This window comes from Xenopus laevis, chromosome 9_10L (assembly GCF_017654675.1).
Source record: "Xenopus laevis strain J_2021 chromosome 9_10L, Xenopus_laevis_v10.1, whole genome shotgun sequence".
Lineage (NCBI taxonomy): Eukaryota > Metazoa > Chordata > Amphibia > Anura > Pipidae > Xenopus > Xenopus laevis.
In genome coordinates, this window is record NC_054387.1 from 48848753 (window position 1) to 48868524 (window position 19772).

The following is a 19772-nucleotide window of genomic DNA, read 5'->3' on the forward strand; positions in this document are numbered from 1 at the left end:
CTTGAACACCTCTCTATTGATCACCTTTTGCACTCGGGAGTGTGCCCAGAACTGTTGGGTCTCCGCTTGGCCTGGTAGCACCAGGGCAGCCATCGGGGGGGACAGGGGGGAGAGTTGTAGGGGGCCCGAGGGTAAGGGGGCCCGGCCACGCCACACTTACTTGATTAGCCGGCCCCCCATCTTTCTGAGAGCTGCTGACTTCGGGAAGGCATGGACGTTTAAGGGGCCCTGGCCACCAATTTTCTTATAACGTGGGAGGGGGGGGGGCTGGCCACCAATTTTTTTTTCTCATGTGGGGTCCTAGCCACCAATATTTTTTAATGGGGGGCCCTGGCCACAAATGTTTTTTTTATGGGGGACCCTGACCACCAATATCTTTTTATTTTTTATTAACATGTGGGAACCCTAGCCACCAATATTTTTTTTGGTTTTTTACTTTGTGGTGGGGAGAGCTGACCTGTAGGTGGGGCTTGCGGTGGGCACAGCCCAGGAGGCCCATATGGTCATATGGGGCCCTGCGATTTCTGATGGCGGTCCTGGGTAGCCCCCAGAAGGTACCCTCATCTTCATGCAGCTTGTACCTGGATAAACTCCTTGTGACCCATGGAGAACAAATCCTCCAATCTCTCACGGCCACTGCTGTACTTGCCTTCACCACCGCAGTCGTCGCTTCTGCTTCCACTGCCATTGTAACAGAAGCAGGTCATGTTCCTCTGACCTCCTTCTTCAGGCCACGGGTGCCTCTTGTGCAGGGGTCGGACTGGCTGTCTTTACTACTTCCTCCACCGGCCGAGGGACCTCTGCCACCACCAGGACTTCCCTGCCTTGTTCCTCTGGGCCCTCTTCAGCCAAATCCACCATGCATGGGAGGGGTCGCTTAGGCCAGAGTACCCCAATCCTTGCAGCTGGTGCTCCGGTAGGAAATAGTGGACTGTTGCTAAAAATGGCTGCTGCAAATTCTGCTCGGGTGTAATCTTCTTCCTGCAAAAGACCCTCGTCCAGACTTACCTTTCCACTGTGGTGAGCTGTCCTGCTTGGAGCACTCTGCACATACCCTTTTGCACTGTGTCACACTTCTGGTGGTTACTCCAGGGCATCAACAGCTCGGCCAGGTCTCCAAAGCCAATCTTGGGATGCACTCCCCTGCAACTGTCAGCTCATCCATCAATGGCATCCAAAAGTGTTAACGAACCTTTAGTGTGAGGGGGCCCTTCCAGTAATTACACAGAATGCAGGAGGAGAGCTGTAGTTGGAACAGGTCCACTTTATTTGTATCACAGCCTTCAGTTGTACAGCAGCACATCCACAGGACTCAATCCCCTGGCCTTTCCCACAAAACATCTGTGCCTGGGGGGCTCTCACTCACAGGCACCTCTCTTGGGATTAGCCTCTCCTCTTTAAGTCCTGGCTCGTGGGATTCCCGCTGTGAACACTTTGCCTACTAACTCCTAGTTGGGGCATACTATAACATCCACTAAGCCTCACACTACCTAGGTTCAGTTCCTGTTCCGAGGGATGACTCTACTGCTCCTTTCTGTACTTCATTCTTCCCATGATTCATCTCGCGTTTCTTACCTCCAACCTTCCCTTTTATATCCTCTGCCCACTAGGGCCTTCCCCTTATAACTGTTATCCTCTAGCTCCCCCTAGTGGCCAACATATATGTATTAACCATTACTTAACATTCATATTAAATCACTAACATTTTACCCTAATACATACTAATATATAAACTATAGATGGTACTTTTTGGTTAAACAGCAATACAGTGTAGTAGTAGATACCATTACCAGTCGACCAGAGGTAATGTCATGTTTTTAAGAAAATGGCAAAATGTGAGCAATCTTTTTCTTTTGAAAAAAACAGGACTCCTGTAACAATGTAGGGCATGTGTGTAGCAGTATACTGAGTGAAACATGCATGGGTCTTGCCATTGACTCCAATGCAATTCGGTGAATTTTGACACAAAGCAAGATGCCATATTCACTTATCGCAGTCTACAAAGTTTGAGGAAAATGTTTTATTGGTAGCCCCAAAGCTGAAAAAAGTGACACAAACAAAACAGCCATTTGGTTTCACTAAATTGCATTGCGCAACGAAAAGCCAAAATGTTTTGACGTGCGTCAAAAGTCAAATTTGCGACAAAACAATTTTGACACATGACAAAATTTTTTCGGCAAAGTGAAATGAAAGAGATTCGCCCCTCACTGTCTAATTCAATTAACCCTGGAAACAGAGGTAATAAGTATGAAACATTAACAATGATATGTTTAGTAATTTGGGTTTTCTTATATTACTATGGTTTTTATGCTCCTTGAAGCTAAGGTTCTGGGGCTGGAGCACTTGGACGTGAATTTTTCAACTAAAAGTAATGCTTCAGTGCTCCTTGTTATTTCTTTAATCTCACCTACTAATACTAGCTTCAGTATAACTGTACATAACACTAAACAGAATTGAAAGCATTTTTTTAACTGCATTAAATAACAAGAACCATGGTGGTGTATGTTTTTTAGCAGCTGGGAACTCACACGGCATAATTATATTCATTATTTCATGGTGCTTTGTGGGTCTTCTGCTGAATGAGGCCATCAGGCCCAGTGGCGGAACTACCAGGGCAGCAGGGGGTGCAATTGGGCCAGGGCCCGCACCCCCTCAGGGCACCGCTGATTCCGATAGGAAAATCACATACGGAGGGGGGCTCAGCTGCACATCCCGCACCAGGGTCGCCCCCCTCTAGTTACGTTATTGATCAGGCCAAATGATGCCCCAACCAAAAGATACTCCAAATAGCAAATTGCTGCTCAGTTAGTGGAGCTTAAGACTGAATATATATATATATATATATATATATATATATATATATATATATATATATATATATAGAAATTGCACGTGGTACCGTCACTCTCAGGGTTTGCATGAAAAACTCAAACGTTCGATATATTGAAATAAGGGAATAAGGTTTTTAATAAGGTTCTTGAGAAAGGTTCCTGTTGGGAAAACCTTATTCTCTTATTTCAATATATCGAACGTTTGAGTTTTTCATGCAAACCCTGAGAGTGACGGTACCACGTGCAATTTCTGTTTATTTTTCAACCAGAGCACCCAGGTATTTTTGTGTATCTTAAGGTGTGCAGCTTGTACCCACCTTTCCCTATATATATATATATATATATATATATATATATATATATATACGCTACATAAAATAAATTCCAGTTTGCTCTTGCAAACTGAACTAATCTTCACTGTAGAGATATTAGCATAGGTCATAGCTGATATTATTGTTTCTTGTCAATAAGAGGGGGGCAAATGTTAACAGGATCTGGTTTAAACTCTTTAGGTGTTGCTCATTGTGTTCCTGCGTAGGTTCGGTCTCATATCTTCATATACAGAATTCAGTGGCTGTTTGTGATTTTTCATCTGTAACTCCTTCTATAAACAAAGAATGAACAAGAAATGTTATTTAAAGTGGGAATCAGTACAGATAACATAAAGCATCCATTGTTACAGTGGCATAACTATATGAATCTGACCCCCTGCCAAAAAAGGTTTTTGTAGGCCCCCTGTTTGAAACAAATATAAATGATGGTTCACCTGCGAACCTAACCCCCTGGATAGAGGAAGTATGAACTTGATCTGTATATAAGACTTTTCTGAAACCCAAAAAGGTTAAACAACTGCTGTCCTAAAGTCTTTGGCAGACTGGGGAAGGCAGCAATGGGGTGTGGCAGAAACAACTAAGGTACTTAAAAAGGGATTATTCAAAGTCCCTGGGGTCTCCCTTCTTTTCCAACAAAACTCGTTCTCTTCATTTGAGTAATTTAGGCCATATAAATATACAACATATTACACTATATTATTTTTTGCTATACACTGCTTTCCCCAAGCTTTTATAGCGCTGACTCCCACCTTCCAAATGAACAATTAAGGGACAAGGAGAGACAAAGCCCCTGGTCAGGCTAATGCACGTATACTGTATGTTGGAGGCAGATCTGCCAAGATGGCACTGCCATGGGGTACAGGTCAGTAGGGTTTTTACAAAGGAGGAGTGTGAATTCTGAGATGGGAGTTAATGACTTTGGGCCCCTGGAAGGTGCCTTTCAGAAAGGGTTGGTTTATTTTCTATCAAAGTGGGGAATTATTGATTGGTATCAGGCACTTCAAAATGACAACAACCAGCAATATGGGGTGATTTGCACTAGAATCTGATGCTGCAAAGAATGAGAGAGAAACTTTTTAAACTGAATTGTTGTGAATAGAAATATATAATATTGGTGGCAAATGAATCCTATCGGGTATATTTAATGTTTAAATGATTTTTAAAAGATACATGGTATGTATTCTGCATAAATAGATTCCATACTCATATTACTTTCATTATGGTACTACTATCCTTTATAATATGTGATTGGTAGGTTTGGACACAAGAAGCACAAGACCTGATTTGTGATGCCAAATACAGGATGCAAAGCAGGGTCGGAATGGACTGGTGGGACACCGGGTAAAAAACCTGGTGGGTCCCGCCAACCCAGACCCGCACCCTTCTGCTGCCCATATGTAAGGAGGTGAACAAAATGTATGTGCAGAATGTTACGTGTAATGTGGGTACATGGTCACTAGATGGCAGGCAAGTGTAACAAAAGTATAAGTCTAATTATTTCCCCTACCACTAGAGGGAGTTGGTTTCTTCCAGGGGTATAAAAGAGAGCCACACCCAGAGTTAAGGGTCCGGTGATGGGAAAGAACTATCAGAGGAAAAGGTCCGGATAGAAGAGGCCCGGTAAGGATAAAAGACAGACCATAGTGATAGGCTAAGGTAGTAAGATTTAAGTTGAGCAGGCACTAGGTGCGTGAGACAGGAAATTTAGTAAGGGCCGCTCAATGCCCCAACAAGGAGGTTAGAGGGGATAGTGCCCCCGTGGAGGGTATGGGTCTTGGGCCAGGAAGCTGCCAGCAAAGAAGCCCAACTGGAATAGCAAAGGGGTGCTGACGGGGCACCCGATTGCTGAAGTGGGTGAGTCTGTGAGAGTGGCAAAGGGGTGCTGTGAGAGTACCAGATTGCCGAAGCAGATAGACTGGAGCTGTTTGTGAATGCCCTTCTTCCGGGTGGATTCCTTTGGGAAGAAGGAAACCCGTGTCGTAAGTGGGAGTATTCTGTGAAAGAGTGAATGCCTGTTTGTATGTAATTTTGCCTGAGTGTGAGAAATCAGAAGAAATAAAAGTTGGAGTGTTTGCACCAAGGAAATTTGGATCGTCTTTAATGTGAGGGGACTTCTGATGGTTATTTCCCCTTACACATAATGGCTCCCCTCTGATCTCGCCCTCCTGCAGCCCCAATTGAGAGAACAGATGTGCTGTGGGGGGGGGGGGAATTCGGAGTAAATTTGCAATTGTTTTTTCATTTTTTATTTGTAGTTTTATAGTTATAATATATTATTATTCAGCTTTTCTCCAGTTTGCAATTTCAGCAATCTATTTGCTAGGATCCAAATTACCCTAGCAACCATGCACAACCATTCCAAGAGACTGAAATATGAATAGGAGATGGCCTGAATAGAAAGATGAGTAATAAAAAGAAGCAATAATAATACATTGAAAGCCTTGCAGAGCATTTGTTTTTGTATATGGAGTCAGTGACCCCTATTTGAAAGCTTTAAAGAGTCAGATGAAGAAGGCAAATAAGTCAAGAACTATATAAAAAAAATCAGTAAAGAAGTTGCTTAGAATAGGCCATTTTCCATACCTCCCAACTGTCCCTTTTTCGGAGGGACAGTCCCTCTTTTGACAGCTCAACCTGCAGTCCCTCATTTGTACTGGATTTGTCCCTCTTTTCTCTGCACTGAACAGCCAGAAAAAGAAACAAAGTTTCTCACTTAATTGGCTTTTAGCAGAGAGCCCAGAACAACTAACAGGTGCAAATAAGATACTTTGTAACAATTTTGAGACACAAAAACACAGTTTAGATAAGGAGAAATATTTTTAAACTTTCATAACCTGCCAAATTTTGTAAAACAAACATGGTAAGTAAGGGGTGTGGACACAGAAAGGGGTGTGGTCAAAAAATTGCTGCGCTACATGCGTAAAAAAATTTTTTGTCCCTCTTTTTACTTCCAAAATGTCGGGAGGTATGCATTTTATAATATACCAAATGGTAACTTAAAGGTCGACCACATACTTAACTCCAGCTATTTTTTATTTTGCATAATTGTGCTAGAAAAATGTTTTACAAAAAAAAAGTTCTCTCTAGAAAATTTAAATTACCTCAAGTTAAAACACATGATAACCAAAAACATAACATAACATGCGTAATGTTCTTTATCATTAATTCAGTCTGCTGCAGGTCTGGACTGAGAATTAAAATAGGCCATGGCATTTCAGGTACACAGAGGCCCAATCAGCCCACATAGAGGCCCAAACAGCCCCCACCAGCCCACTAAATAGTGACTTTCTATGGCACCTTATAGCAGCCCCTCTGGCATTTGACAGAACCCACAGATTGCCAGTCCGGGCCTGGTCTGCTGCATATTGTAAACTGCATGCCAGATAGTAGGTTTTTATATCAAGAAGGTCAATGCCCGCTCATTTTGGGTGGTGGCGAATAATCTCCCCAAAATGCCTTCCTGCCTCCATGAACATGAATTTGAATCAATTTTCCGAAAAAAACCCAAAGCGACACGTATGCCACCCCACCGGGGAAGGAAGGCATTTTGGGGAGATTAGTTGCCCACAGTAGCGAAGATTTGTCGCTTGGCAACTAATCTCCCCTTGTGCCACCACCCTTAAGATGTTGGAACTTTGTCCTACTAATGTGGGGATATTTAACCTGCCTTATAAAACTCAGAGAGCCTGTTTTAATTTTGCCACATCTGTACAAGTGAGAACTAATGGCAGCATCTGCAGATGTGGCATTTTTCCTGATACTTCAGGTTCTTATTTTGCCTGTCCCACATATAAAGTAGTTTAATACATGATCAGTCCCTGCATAATGGCCTTCTACGTATCTGTCAGCTAGAGACAGGCACAAAAAAGGGGGGTGGGTTCAGGCCCAGATTTGTGGCAAGACCCGGGCCTAGGGTGGCAAAATATTAGGGGCAGCATAATTCCCTCGCCACATCCTACAGAGCACTGGGGACTCAAAGCTCCCCAGTGCTCTGGTGCTTAAAAGCTCGCTCACACGCGGAGAAGGGGTTGCTTGTTATATCTAATTCAATTAACCCTGGTGATTACAGGGAAACAAAGAAAATAAGTATGAAAAATGAACAATGATTTGTTGCTTTATTCTAACAAAAAAGGCAGAATACATTTTCAGTAAAAGTTCTGTTTATTTTGCTTTCAATGTTAAATAAAGCTGTATATAGGTTATATTTGTACATACTTTTTAAGGGGAAGTTTTTTGTGAACTTTCCGACTGCCTAAACAATTGGCAATTTGGGATTTTGTTTTCAATAATCGATTGTTTCTAAAGGAATTTTTTTTTTTTAAATCAGTGGGCCTCTGGTATGTGTAGGCAAAAATGGGCCAGAAAGAGATGGGCCATGCACAGCCCTTAATCTCTCTGAGCCTACTTTGGGGATGACAGTTTATATCATGATTAAAGATACTATAAATTCTGCCTGTTAATTCCTATGCCTTAAAAAAACATCATTTTAATAAAATTCCATGTTCTTTCCTGGAATTTGAGCAGTGTCGGACTGGCCCGGTGGGACACCGGGAAAAAACCCGGTGGGCCCCGACCCACATGGGCCCCCGCCGGGCCAGACCCCTCTCCTGTTGCTCATTTTTTTCCCTTTTTTTAAAAAATGATCTTCGCGGCGTGCATGCCCGCCGATGGGGCGTCTTGTGCGCATATGCGCCGGGGCGCCATGTGCGCATGCGCGCCAAGGGGATGGTGCACAACAGAGCACAGCGCCGCACGGTACGCACAGCAGGGGGGCGGGGGGCCTGTAGGGGGCCCCTGGACTGCAGTCCCGGTGGGCCCCGGGCCCCCCAGTCCGACCCTGAATTTGAGTGTAACTTTGCCCACTTCATACCCAGCTCAAAATTCGACATCAGATTCAGGAAGTGAAAAATGTGTTTTGTTTATTCTGTTCATTGCGTGCACTTGGGTGTAAATTTTGCCTGCGAGGCCCACAGATGGAATATGGGCATACACACATACTCCATGCAACTTCATATTCATACAGTGTTACAGCACACTCTTTGCAGGCGCATGGGGTTAAGGTTCTGTTTCTGATTCCTTCCTAACTTTAGCCTTCTTTATGGCACTGCAAATTTAGCATTTAGCCCGGGAGGTTGCAAAGATCCAAACAAGATCCTCACTAACTGTACTGTCTCTACCTAACGATGAAATCTTTTCCTACAGCCAGGGACACAAGGCAGAGAGACACTGAGATGAGAAGCATATTTTCTTCAAGTTAGTATACATAAAAAGTTCCAAACAAACTACCTAACGATGTGTATTACGTTCTGGGTCATAGGGCTTATCAGTGTCAGACTGGCCCACAGGGATACCAGGAAAACTCCCGGTGGTCCAAGGTGTCAGTGGTCCCTCCTGCTTCTAAATATTTGGCTTATTTCATGGCCATTCCATTTTTCTATGAGAATAAAGAGGCTAAATAGATGGAATAATATGTTATAGTATGGAAAGAAAAGAGAATAGGAGAATAGGTTGAGTGAGGAGAGGAAGAAAATAATACTTCGAGTGGGCCCCTGGTCTAAAGGTGTTTGGGTGGGCCCCTGGTCTAAGGGTTTTTGGTAGGCCCCTGGTGTCCCAGTCCGACACGGGGGCTTATTCACCACAGCTCCTCAAAAATGTACATAAATCTTGTCAAAGGACAACATTTATTTTGCTTTAAAATGCCTTTAAAGGTCACATGTCAGGGAAGCAAGAGCACCTTTGTACTTGCTGCCCTGACCATTAAAATTTTGGAGTGCTGTCGTTTGCCAAGATTTATGTTCAAGTAAGTATTCATGCATGTGGCTTTGTGACTTCTGTGGCTCAGATTTAACACCTTGTGAGCAACGTCATTGGTTAAAAAGGTTGCTAATTCCCAAAGCATCAGTCTTTATTGCAGAATCGTTGCATGTACACATGCATGTATACATAAGGCCAAAATTATGTAGGTATAAAATCAGACTCGCAGGCCTGACTTTTAAACCACCTAAGCAAATCAGGCTAGGCTGTAAACGGCCCAACCCTTGGGAATCAGGTCCTGGAGAAGACTAAGGAATGTAAAAAGTCTCCGTATCCCTTCAATGGATCTTTCCTTCAGATTTTTAATGTTAAAACTCGCTACAATAAACTGGACATAAACATTGACAGTTAGCTCTAATTTGGAAAGATCAGTGACTTGGTTGGGACTTGGACACATATTAGTTAGAAAACCCCTACGGGTATTGAACACACACGACCACAGGGCGGCCAAGAATGGCAAACATCTACTCTAGTTCCTTAGCATGGTGACTGCATAAGTGTTACTTTTCAATAACATGTCAAATATATATTTAGAACACTACTGCACAGTAATCTCTCTCACTTAACCCAGTACTATTTTCATATTTTCTGGTGGAGCTGGAATATACTATCCTAATTACGAGTTCAATGAATCTCTTTAACTGCCTATGAGCATGTTCCATATTCGTAGGTGAGCATATTCATTTATTTGAAACACAGCGGCCAGAAATGGTCAGATGTTGTCCATTTATTTGGCTTGCCAACATGAATGATTCAGGAAGTGATTAAGTTCTAATAAATGTTCTATGTTTTAGTTGTTTGAATTTTAGGCTAATGGCACAAACATGGTGAGAAACAACACCAAAGATGGTTTCTGATGAAAGCTGTGGGCATATGTACGAGCTCATGGTAAGCAAAGGAACCTTAAACAGATTGTCCTACTCCAGTCATTTATGCTTAAAGGAACAGTAACACCAAAAATTGAAAGTGTTTTAAAGTAATGAAAATATCATGTACTGTTGCCCTGCACTGGTAAAACTGATATTTTTGCTTCAGAAACACCACTATAAATCACATAAACAAGTTGCTGTGTACAGGTGCAGCAAAAGAAGTTTTAAAGGATCTTAAAGGAGCTTACCTCTTTTATTGTGACCACTGCTGCACCAACATTTGTGGAAGAGCAATCCCCAGATGAAGGGAGGATTGGAGGGTTGGACCACCATATTAAAAGGTGTAAGCTCCCCATCTGCATGAAATATTGTGTATGTGCTGCTCCTTTCAAACTTCTTTTTTCTAACAACCTCATGGGGTCATTGATACAAAATCCCACCTGAAAGTTTGCATTGTCCCCTCCCCCCCTTATGTGACTTGCACACTCTTTCAACAATTAATTATCTTACTTTCGTGTTCTAATGCACCTATTTGGGCTGTCTTGCTTTTCTAAAAGGATACATTGTGTGCAGTTATAGTACTTACTGTAAAGTTTAAAACCAGAGAGCATTCTAGTCTACATTATGGGGCCCATTTACTTAGCTCGAGTGAAGGAATAGAAGAAAAAAAACTTTGAATTTCGAATGTTTTTTTTCTGGCTACTTGGACCATCGAATGGACTACTTCGACCTTCGACGACGACTTCGAATGGAACGATTCGAACAAAAAATCGTTCGACTATTCGACCATTCGATAGTCGAAGTACTGTCTCTTTAAAAAAAAACTTTGACCCCATAGTTCGACACCTAAAACCTACCGAAGTCAATGTAAGCCTATGGGGAAGGTCCCCATAGGCTTTGCCATCTTATTTAGATGAAGAAAAATCTTCGATCGATGGATTGAAATCCTTTGAATCAAACGATTCGAAGGATTTAATTGTTCGATCAAACGACTTTTCGATTTCAATTCGATAGTCGAATATCGAGGGTTTATTAACCCTCGATATTCGACCTTAAGTAAATTTGCCCCTATGCTTACTGATGAATCTTCTTCTTTTCTGCTTTAGTTCACCTGGATGCATGGCTCAACTCCCTCTCATCTTACAGTATGTGCTATCCATTGCTCTGCAGATCTGCACAAAAATACAAGATAAGCACCCAGGTCCAGACTGATTTAAAGGGGTGGTTTACCTTTGAGATAACTTTTAGTATGATGTAAAGAGTGAGATTTGGAAACAATTTGCAATTGGTTTTCATTTTTTATTATTTAAGGTTTTTGAGTTATTTAGATTTTTATCCAGCAGCTCTTCAATTTTCATTTTAAGGAATCTTGTTGCTGGGGTGCAAATTACCCTAGCAACCATGCATTGATTTGAATACAAGACTGGAATATGAACAGGAGAGGCCAGAATAGAAAGATGAGTAATGAAAAGTAGCAATAACAATACATTTGTAGCCATAAAGAATATTTATTTTTTAGAAGGGAGTCAGCGACGCCCATTTGAAAGCTGCAAAGAGTCAGAAGAAAAAGGCAAATAACTATAAAACTTTAAAAAATAAATGATGAAAACCAATTGAAAAGTTTCTTAGAATTGTCCATTCTATAACCTACTAAAGGTTTTTTTTTTTTTTTTTAACATACTATTGGTCTCCCCACGACCTCTGATTACCTATAAAAGGAACACCAGCATCGGGGACTTACTGACCAAAAGTCATTGTATGCTGTAAGACACTGGGTACTTTCAGATGCGGAGCCTGTGAACAATGTCAGTTTGTGAAAATTTCTAATGAATTTGGGGGAGATCACTCAAATTTCAAGATGTATCACTATATATCTTGTACTAACACGTGTGTAGTTTATTTGTTCACTTGCCACTGTGGGAGTATGTATGTGGGGAAAACAAAAAGGCCGCTGAAGAGGCGCATTTACGAACATATACGGGATATTGGAAATTGCAATCTTATGTCTAGCATCGCTAAGCACATATACTGCTCCCATAACGGCCACTATTCAGGTTGCTATTTTCAAGGGGTAGACCGCCTACATGGAAATATAAGAGGCAGTGACCTGGATAACAGATTACTTCAATTGGAGACGACATGGATATTTAGGCTCAATACCTACCGCTCTGAGATTGGCCTCAATGGACATTTAAACTTCCAGGCATTTGTTCACAGATAATCTTAAAGGGTGAATAGACTAACCCGGCGCTTAGTCCATAATATCTTACAGTCATCATTTCTCCCCTATTAACAATCGGGATTTAGTGTCTCTATGTGAGTGTATTGTCATTTAGCAACACTTTACCCTACCACCATTTCCTTGAGTGGATATGGTGCTACTTATGTCATTTATTCATTTTCTTTATTTTCCTTAGTTTATTTACTTTTTTCAACGTTATAATTCATTATTTCCCCATCTCATATTTTTAATATTAATTTCTCATATTATCATCGTTTCTTTATTATATAATTCCGCTTTCTTGTTGGTGGTTGTTTCTGTTTTCGTTTTCATTTTGTCTTATTTTATTTTGTTCTCGTTTTGTTTCTTCTTTATTTTTGTGTTTTGGTTTTGATTTTCTAATACAGTATGCTCAGCATTTCTGTCTGTGAGATTACCTCAGGATTAATACTCATAATACTGGCTAAATCCAAATATTTGTTGTATATTTTTCATTAGACCTTTTTTATTTATGTTGTGAACTAATTTTTGGGTCTACTTACATTTAGCGGTAGTCGCTTTATGTGCTAACTACATGCGGTGATTGGACATTGAGCATGACACCAATACGATATTATGACACCGAATTCCTCCTGTGTAGGACGTGATTCAAATGGACACTTGGAATACAACCAATAGAGTTCACAACGTAAATACGTCATGGTCACATGACGCTTCTTTTAAATCTTACAGCAACTCCGGATTTCCGGTCTCTTGACAAAGCCACGTTGGTGGCAAAACGGCTGTCGAGCTGCAGCACATGCAGCGGTCGTGGGGTCCCTGCAGGGTCGGTATGAGACACAGCTATTTATGCTGGCAACGGACGGAATTGCTTTGGTGATGTCCATCGCACGGATGTACATGGGAGCGCCCACTTACTTTCATAGTTGGGAAACATATTGCAACGCTGAGGCGATTTATCGTGGGGGTTGTGAGTATTTCACAGAGATATCTTTTTGGGCGACGGCATTTCCGCCCCTCCCGCTGATTTTCATAGCATTTTGACCAACTCCACTTTACAAGGGTGGGCTCCCCGTGCCCTTTCTGGACTGTGTCGGGTGTATTCCCATCTATTCACGAATAGCCCTATTACGATACCACATACCCTAGCACCGAGTGGCCATAAGGGCGTCGGGCCTGATGTGGCAATCCGTCTGCTCTCTCTGACCCCTGGATATATCATTATCACTATGCACTGGTAGCAATTTGCTTTGGATACCAATATTGGACATTTGAAGGACACACGTCCAATTTGAACATTGGTTGCTTCATTCTACCTCCGCACTGTGGTGCTTAGTGTATTGTTGCATGTCTCATTAGGCAGCAATTCATCATACATATATGTATACATGCATGTTGCACTAGTGCATATAATATATTTGCATTAAGGGGATCCCCGTCCACATGCAGCGCTGCTTATTATTTTAATTGATTTTAATTGAAGTGTTTTGGCTTGGTGTTTAATAAATATTGCCTTTTATCATAATAATATGTCCTATTCTCATTGAATGTATTTGAACCTTTTGGGCAGGGGGTTAAGTCCTATGAAGTTGTGTATACAGATTTACTTGGTTGCGGACACCCAGGCCCTTTTGGTTCTCATACATAATTGCATTCATTACCTACCAGCACCCCTCTCTCACTTTATTCCACTGTTGTAATTACATGGAGGATGCACTCCTACAGCAGATCCAGGCTAGGATGGCACAAGAGGGTACAGAGTGGTTGCAGAACCTCCTCTACACTGAAAAAGATAAGGCAGCAGGAAGATCAGGGAGAGAAGGGGTAAGAGGCACCAGGGCTCGCCCTGTTCGCCGTTCTCGCCCGCCCACTAGATTAAGCCCCAGTCCCCCTTCAGCTCGTAAGAGAGCTCAGCCAGCCATAGTACCGGTTGTAACATCTATACCGGCAGTAACAGCCCCACAGTTACAGGTGACTGCACAAGTTCATGCATCTGCAGAACCAACCTTAGCTGGGTTGCAGTCACGTTTACACTCCCCAGGTCATGTTAGTTGTGATCAGGGGTATTTGCAAAGTCGTTCCCCATCGCCTTCCATAATTCCCCCCTCCCCCCGGCCATTTGGGGCATACCAACTTGGGTTCGCAGGGTGATGGGGGGCCCAGCAGCTAATTTAGTTGAGGAGCTTCATGATTCCATGGCATACAGCTCTGAGGACAGAGAGCTGCCCAATTTTGATACGGCACCACCACAGGCCATTAGGCCTCAGCCTGTACACACACCTGTGATTCATCAATCTCCTCTGCCCCAATTCAACCCACCTCCCTTATACCATCCCGGCTCCCGGCTTCCTGCCTCACTCCCTGCACCCTCCCATCACATGGGATGGGAGGGTCGTTAGCGGTTAGGGATCTTGCATCACAAGGTTCTGGCGGGTGTAAACGTCATTGTGACGCTGTTAGGTCCCCAGATAGGTTTTTGGTCAATAGGGGAGCCTCCAGGCATAGGCTCTACGGTCCGGGGTACAGTGACCACAGCTCATCCGCCTGAGAGAGACTCTGCTTGTCTTAAAAGGAAGACAGCTACTACAGTTCCTGCACAACCGACAGTGACGGTTACTCTACCGTTCCCAACCCATTGTTACAGGCTGGAAGTGATGGCATTTTGCCGAACAGCGTACAACAGCAGACAGGTGAGCATGCTTGTTTGGGTGCTTGGGATCAGCTGAGAGGTAATTCAGAAGTCATTAATGCTTTACGGCCTATTATGGGTAAATTACTGGGACCTGCTTCAGCAGCGTCTCAACCCTCTTTAGTTTGTCCTTTAAAAGACTCCTACTTTTGTGGTGTTACACCATTAGGGTGCCATATCTCCACTGATACAAGGGAAAAAATTTGGCGCAACAAATTTATTGACATATGGTCTTTAATTTCACCGGATCAGCCCACAGTTGACTGGGAGAGGCGTTTTGAAAAGCCTGACGACAAAAAAGTAAAAGTAGCAAAGACTTTTGGAAATTGGCTACAAGCCTTTTCGGTGCTGGCCTGTGTAGTGGGCCAGAAATTTCCCAATAAATGTTCTGAGCTTTTCCTGTACTTGGATTTAATCTATGGGGCCTACAAGACACCTGGGGGCGCTGCGTGGTGGAGATATGACGAGGAGTTCAGGAGGCGGTTAGCGCTTAAACCGGATCTGGGTTGGGATAGCAAGGCGACTGATGTTTGGCTTCGGTTAATGACCTCACAGAGGTCACAACCCTTTCACTATCCCGCTGCACAACATACCCTTGGGGCACCCAGTGCAGCGGCCACTAGATGCCCCAGTTCCTGCTGGTTGTTTAATGAGGGACACTGCAGGTTCTACAGCCTGTGTAAGTTCAAACACGAGTGTTCCACTTGCGGAGGAGCCCATTCGGCACTCCGATGCTTTAAGAAATTCAAACCTACTACCCGTGCTGGTACCGGTAAGCCAGAGGACCCCGGTGAGCGTCCAAAGGATGTCCCCGTGGTTAGACAGTTATCCCAAGAAGCAGGAAGCCGCCCTACTTAGAGTCGGCTTTACCTATGTTTTTTTCATCCCTTTTCAGTACTCGCCCTTTCCTACATTTGCTGAAAACTTGAAAAGTGCCGTTGACAACCCGGGGGTAGTTGCGCTAAAACTAGCTACAGAAATCCAGCTTGGCAGGGTAGCCGGCCCTTTTGACTATTTGCCTTTTCCCAATTTGTGGATGTCTCCTTTGGGCGTGGTACCCAAGAAGGAACCCGGAAAATTCCGGTTGATACACCACCTGTCCTACCCAAAGGGTACATCTGTGAATGATGGGATTAGCAGAGCGGCGGCAGCAGTGTTGTATATTTCCTTTGATAGGGATGTCTCCTTGGTTAGGACAGCCGGCTCAGGGGCGCTCCTTGCTAAGTCAGACATAGAATCAGCTTTCCGGCTCCTCCCGGTCCACAATGATTGCTTTCATTTGCTGGGTTGTCATTTCAACAATGATATTTACTATGATATGTGCCTACCTATGGGCTGCACAATCTCCTGCAGGTACTTTGAGGTTTTCAGCTCATTTTTGGAATGGGTAGGACGTACTGAAACGGGGTTCAATTCGGCGCTGCACTACCTTGACAATTTCCTTTTTGTGGGGCCCCGATCTTCCAAGGTGCGTGGTTCATTATTGAACGCGTTCCACTTTTTCATGCAGAAATTTGGGGTGCCAGTGGCACTGGATAAAACCGAAGGCCCCACTATGGTTATTTCTTTTTTGGGTATAGAAATAGACTCAAATTTGATGGGTTTTAGGTTGCCACAAGACAAATTGCAAAAATTGAGGGACGCCATCACGGTGGTTCGACTCTGCAAAAAGGTGACACTACAACAAATGCAATCATTATTAGGGCTATTGGTTTTTGCCTGCCGCATTATGCCTATGGGCAGAGTGTTTTGCCGAAGGCTGTCTCTGGCTACTCGTGGTGTTGAAAAACCCTATCACCACATTCGCATTACTAAACAATTGCGAGAGGACTTAAGTGTATGGCACTCTTTCCTAGGCATCTACAACGGCCATACTTGCTTATTGGGTAAGGAGGTCCAAAACAGTGAGGTGTCCTTATACACTGATGCGGCTGACTTAACTGGTTTTGGAGCCGTACTTGGGAATTCCTCGTGTGCGGGTCCTTGGCCAGCTACCTGGCACGAGCTTGGTCTTTGCAGGAACCTAACTTTATTGGAACTATTCCCCATCGTAGTTGCCCTTGAACTTTGGGCTCCCGGCCTGGGCAATCGAAAGATTTGTTTTTGGACGGCAATATGAGTATGGTACATTGCATTAATGGGTTATCTTCCTCTTCACTTCCTGTTTTGGCATTGCTGAGACATTTGGTGTATTTGTGCTTAGCCCATAACATTTGGTTTTGTGCTAGGCACGTGACGGGGAAGGTCAACTCCATTGCTGATGCTCTTTCTCGTTTTCAGTGGTCAACGTTTCGACTGCTGGCTCCCGAGGCGGAAGAGGAGGGTACGGAATGCCCAGCTTGGCCCCTGGTGGAGACGAATTTATGAGTTTGATACAGGCATCGGTTACGTCAGCGACATGGAAAGGTTACGGTAATGCTTGGACTGAGTGGGTACAGATGGGGCATGGCAGGTCCTTAGCCAGTGATGCTGACAGGCTGCAACTCACGATAGATTATTTGTTACACGTGAGAGCAAAAGGCTATTAGCCCACAGTGGCTCAGAGACGTCTGTCGGGACTTGCTTTTTATTTTAAGTTGGCGGGTTGGCATGACGTGACGAAACATTTTGTAATTTCGCAAGTGCTTAAAGGGTGGAAGAAGGAAGTAGTTAAAAAGGAGAGCCGCAGACCCATCTCTTTTGCGTTGCTGCGACAGTTAATTTTAGGTTTGCAGCAGGCAGTTAGTTCCCCTTATGAGATTTCCCTGTTTCAAACTGCTTTTAGCTTGGCATTTTTTGGTGCTCTTGGCATCAGCGACCTGTTCCCCATGAGTAAGGTCAAAACAGGTGGCCTCCAGGCGGAAGACGTTATTCTTGGTAACTCCTTCATACGCTTCAGAATCCGAAAATCTAAAACGGACATCTATGGGCAGGGCACTTGGGTGGCTCTTTCAGCGATTGATGACGTAGCTTGCCCGGCAAGACTTGCAACCGCATTTGCGGCGGTTCGGAAGCGGGATGTGTGTTTTTTGTCTCATGAGGATGGTTCCCCGCTGACTAGATATCAGTTTGACACTATCTTTAAGAAATGCTTGACTGCGTTGGGGCTCAACTCCAAGGAGTTTGGGACTCATTCCTTTCGGATAGGGGCGGCCACGGAGGCTAGTGTTCAAGGCATGTGTGAGGAACTGAATTTTCTTTACAGACGGATCATCTCCTGTGGTACTTCTTGTGGGGCACTCATACATCTGTCAAACGGCACAGCGTGCGGAGAATCGTCCAGGGGGAAAAAACCTTGGTTTTTCTGGCACACGTGTGATTTGGCGAGGCATCAGTGGCATGTGGTGGCTGCAAGTACTCCCTGAGGTGGTTCGCTTTAGCCGAGCTTATGATGGCCCGCTGGTACTGGTAATACACGCTGGGGGTAATGATTTATGCCAAGTTCGGGTAGCTGAGCTAATTTCTCTCATAAAATCTGATATTGCTCGTTTCCCCCCATTTTTTATGGATTTGGTTATAGTTTGGTCAGAGTTGGTGCCCAGGTTAGCATGGAGGGGTGCCCGCAATGTTGCTGCAGTTGATAGATCCCGTTCCCAGCTTAATCAAAGAATCTCGCGTTTTGTGCGTAGCCAAGGCTGGGTGGTGGTTAGGCACCGGCAACTGGAAACGGATACCCCCTTGTTAGCTGACGGGGTTCACCTTAATGATGTCGGTTTAGATATATTTTTCCCTAGCGGGGCATAAATGTTAAGTTCCATAGGCTTAAACATCTTCACAGTCACAACAGGATCCTGTACTTACTGTGTGCCCTACCCTGGGCGCAGTCAGTGTTTAAATTACTTTTGACCCACTTAGCGATCTTGCACTTGTGTCCAGGGTCTCAGTAAACGACTCCTAGTGTGTTTTTCCAGACAAGCCTTTGTGCAAATCGCAGCCGAGTATCACAAGAAAAGGCAGATTCCTGAAAATGGTTTAAATATTACATCTTATAAACTTTACATTTTGGGGCCGATTCACTAAGGGTCGAATATCGAGGGTTAATTAACCCTCGATGTTCAACTGGGAATTAAAATCCTTCGACTTCGAATATCGAAGTCGAAGGATTTAGCGCAGATAGCACGACCGAACGATTCGAAGGATTTTAATCCAACGATCGAAGGAATATCCTTCGATCAAAAAAACATAGGAAAGCCTATGGGGACCTTCCCCATAGGCTAACATTGAGTTCGGTAGGTTTTAGGTGGCGAACTAGGGGGTCGAAGTTTTTTTTAAAGAGACAGTACTTCGACTATCGAATGGTAGAATAGTCGAACGATTTTTAGTTTGAATCCTTCGATTCGTAGTCGTCGTCGAAGGTCGAAGTAGCCCATTCGATGGTCGAAGTTGTTTTTTTACTTCGAATCCTTCACTCGAAGTTAGTGAATCAGCCCCTTTGTCTTAATGAAGAAAATGTAGTTAAAGGAAAAGGTGTTGATCACTGGGGAGTGACAATTTGCTTGGCAATAATCTCATCCTCTGTGCTGAAAATGCACCGGCCCGTTTCTATTCGTGTCCTGTCCTAGCAGCGTTGCAGCTGCCCTGGGCCATGTAATGCATAGTAGAGTTAATAAGACTTTTATTGACATAATTCCCATTTTACTCTACCCAAGGCAGGCCCAAGAGATTGATGGGACAGAAGGCAAGATGTTGACTAGGTATTAACTAGAATAGTTAATATTTTCCACTGAAGAGGAGCACCTAAATCGGGTCTGAAGTTTAATCACTGGAGTGTACCTAACAAATTGGGTCATTAACCCTTTCTTTCTCCTTTAATTATAACCCATATTACTATACACTGGCCAATCATAACCATTCATGGTGACATATACTGTTTATTTGAATCCTTTGTAGCCCTTCTGCTAATGACAGAACCCATATTTGCAACTTACTTTATACATATTCTGCAAACAAATATATATATGACACAACCAACCTACCAAATTTGAAGAAGAGAAGGAACTGTGGCCTGAAAATCTGTATCATGATTAACTTTGATAG

The 19772-nt window shown here is 43.5% G+C and overlaps 1 protein-coding gene across 1 annotated transcript in view; it reads right to left on the reverse strand.

Moving 5' to 3' along the window:
* Nucleotides 1-3049: 3049 nt before the first annotated feature.
* Nucleotides 3050-19772, reverse strand: part of LOC108701144 (T-cell antigen CD7) — a 33729-nt gene continuing 17006 nt past the window's right edge. Inside the window, exon 4 of the mRNA XM_041576856.1 lies at nucleotides 3050-3435. Within this exon, the coding sequence (XP_041432790.1) occupies nucleotides 3340-3435 (96 nt within the window). The 3' untranslated portion in view covers nucleotides 3050-3339. The remainder of the gene's footprint in view (nucleotides 3436-19772) is intronic.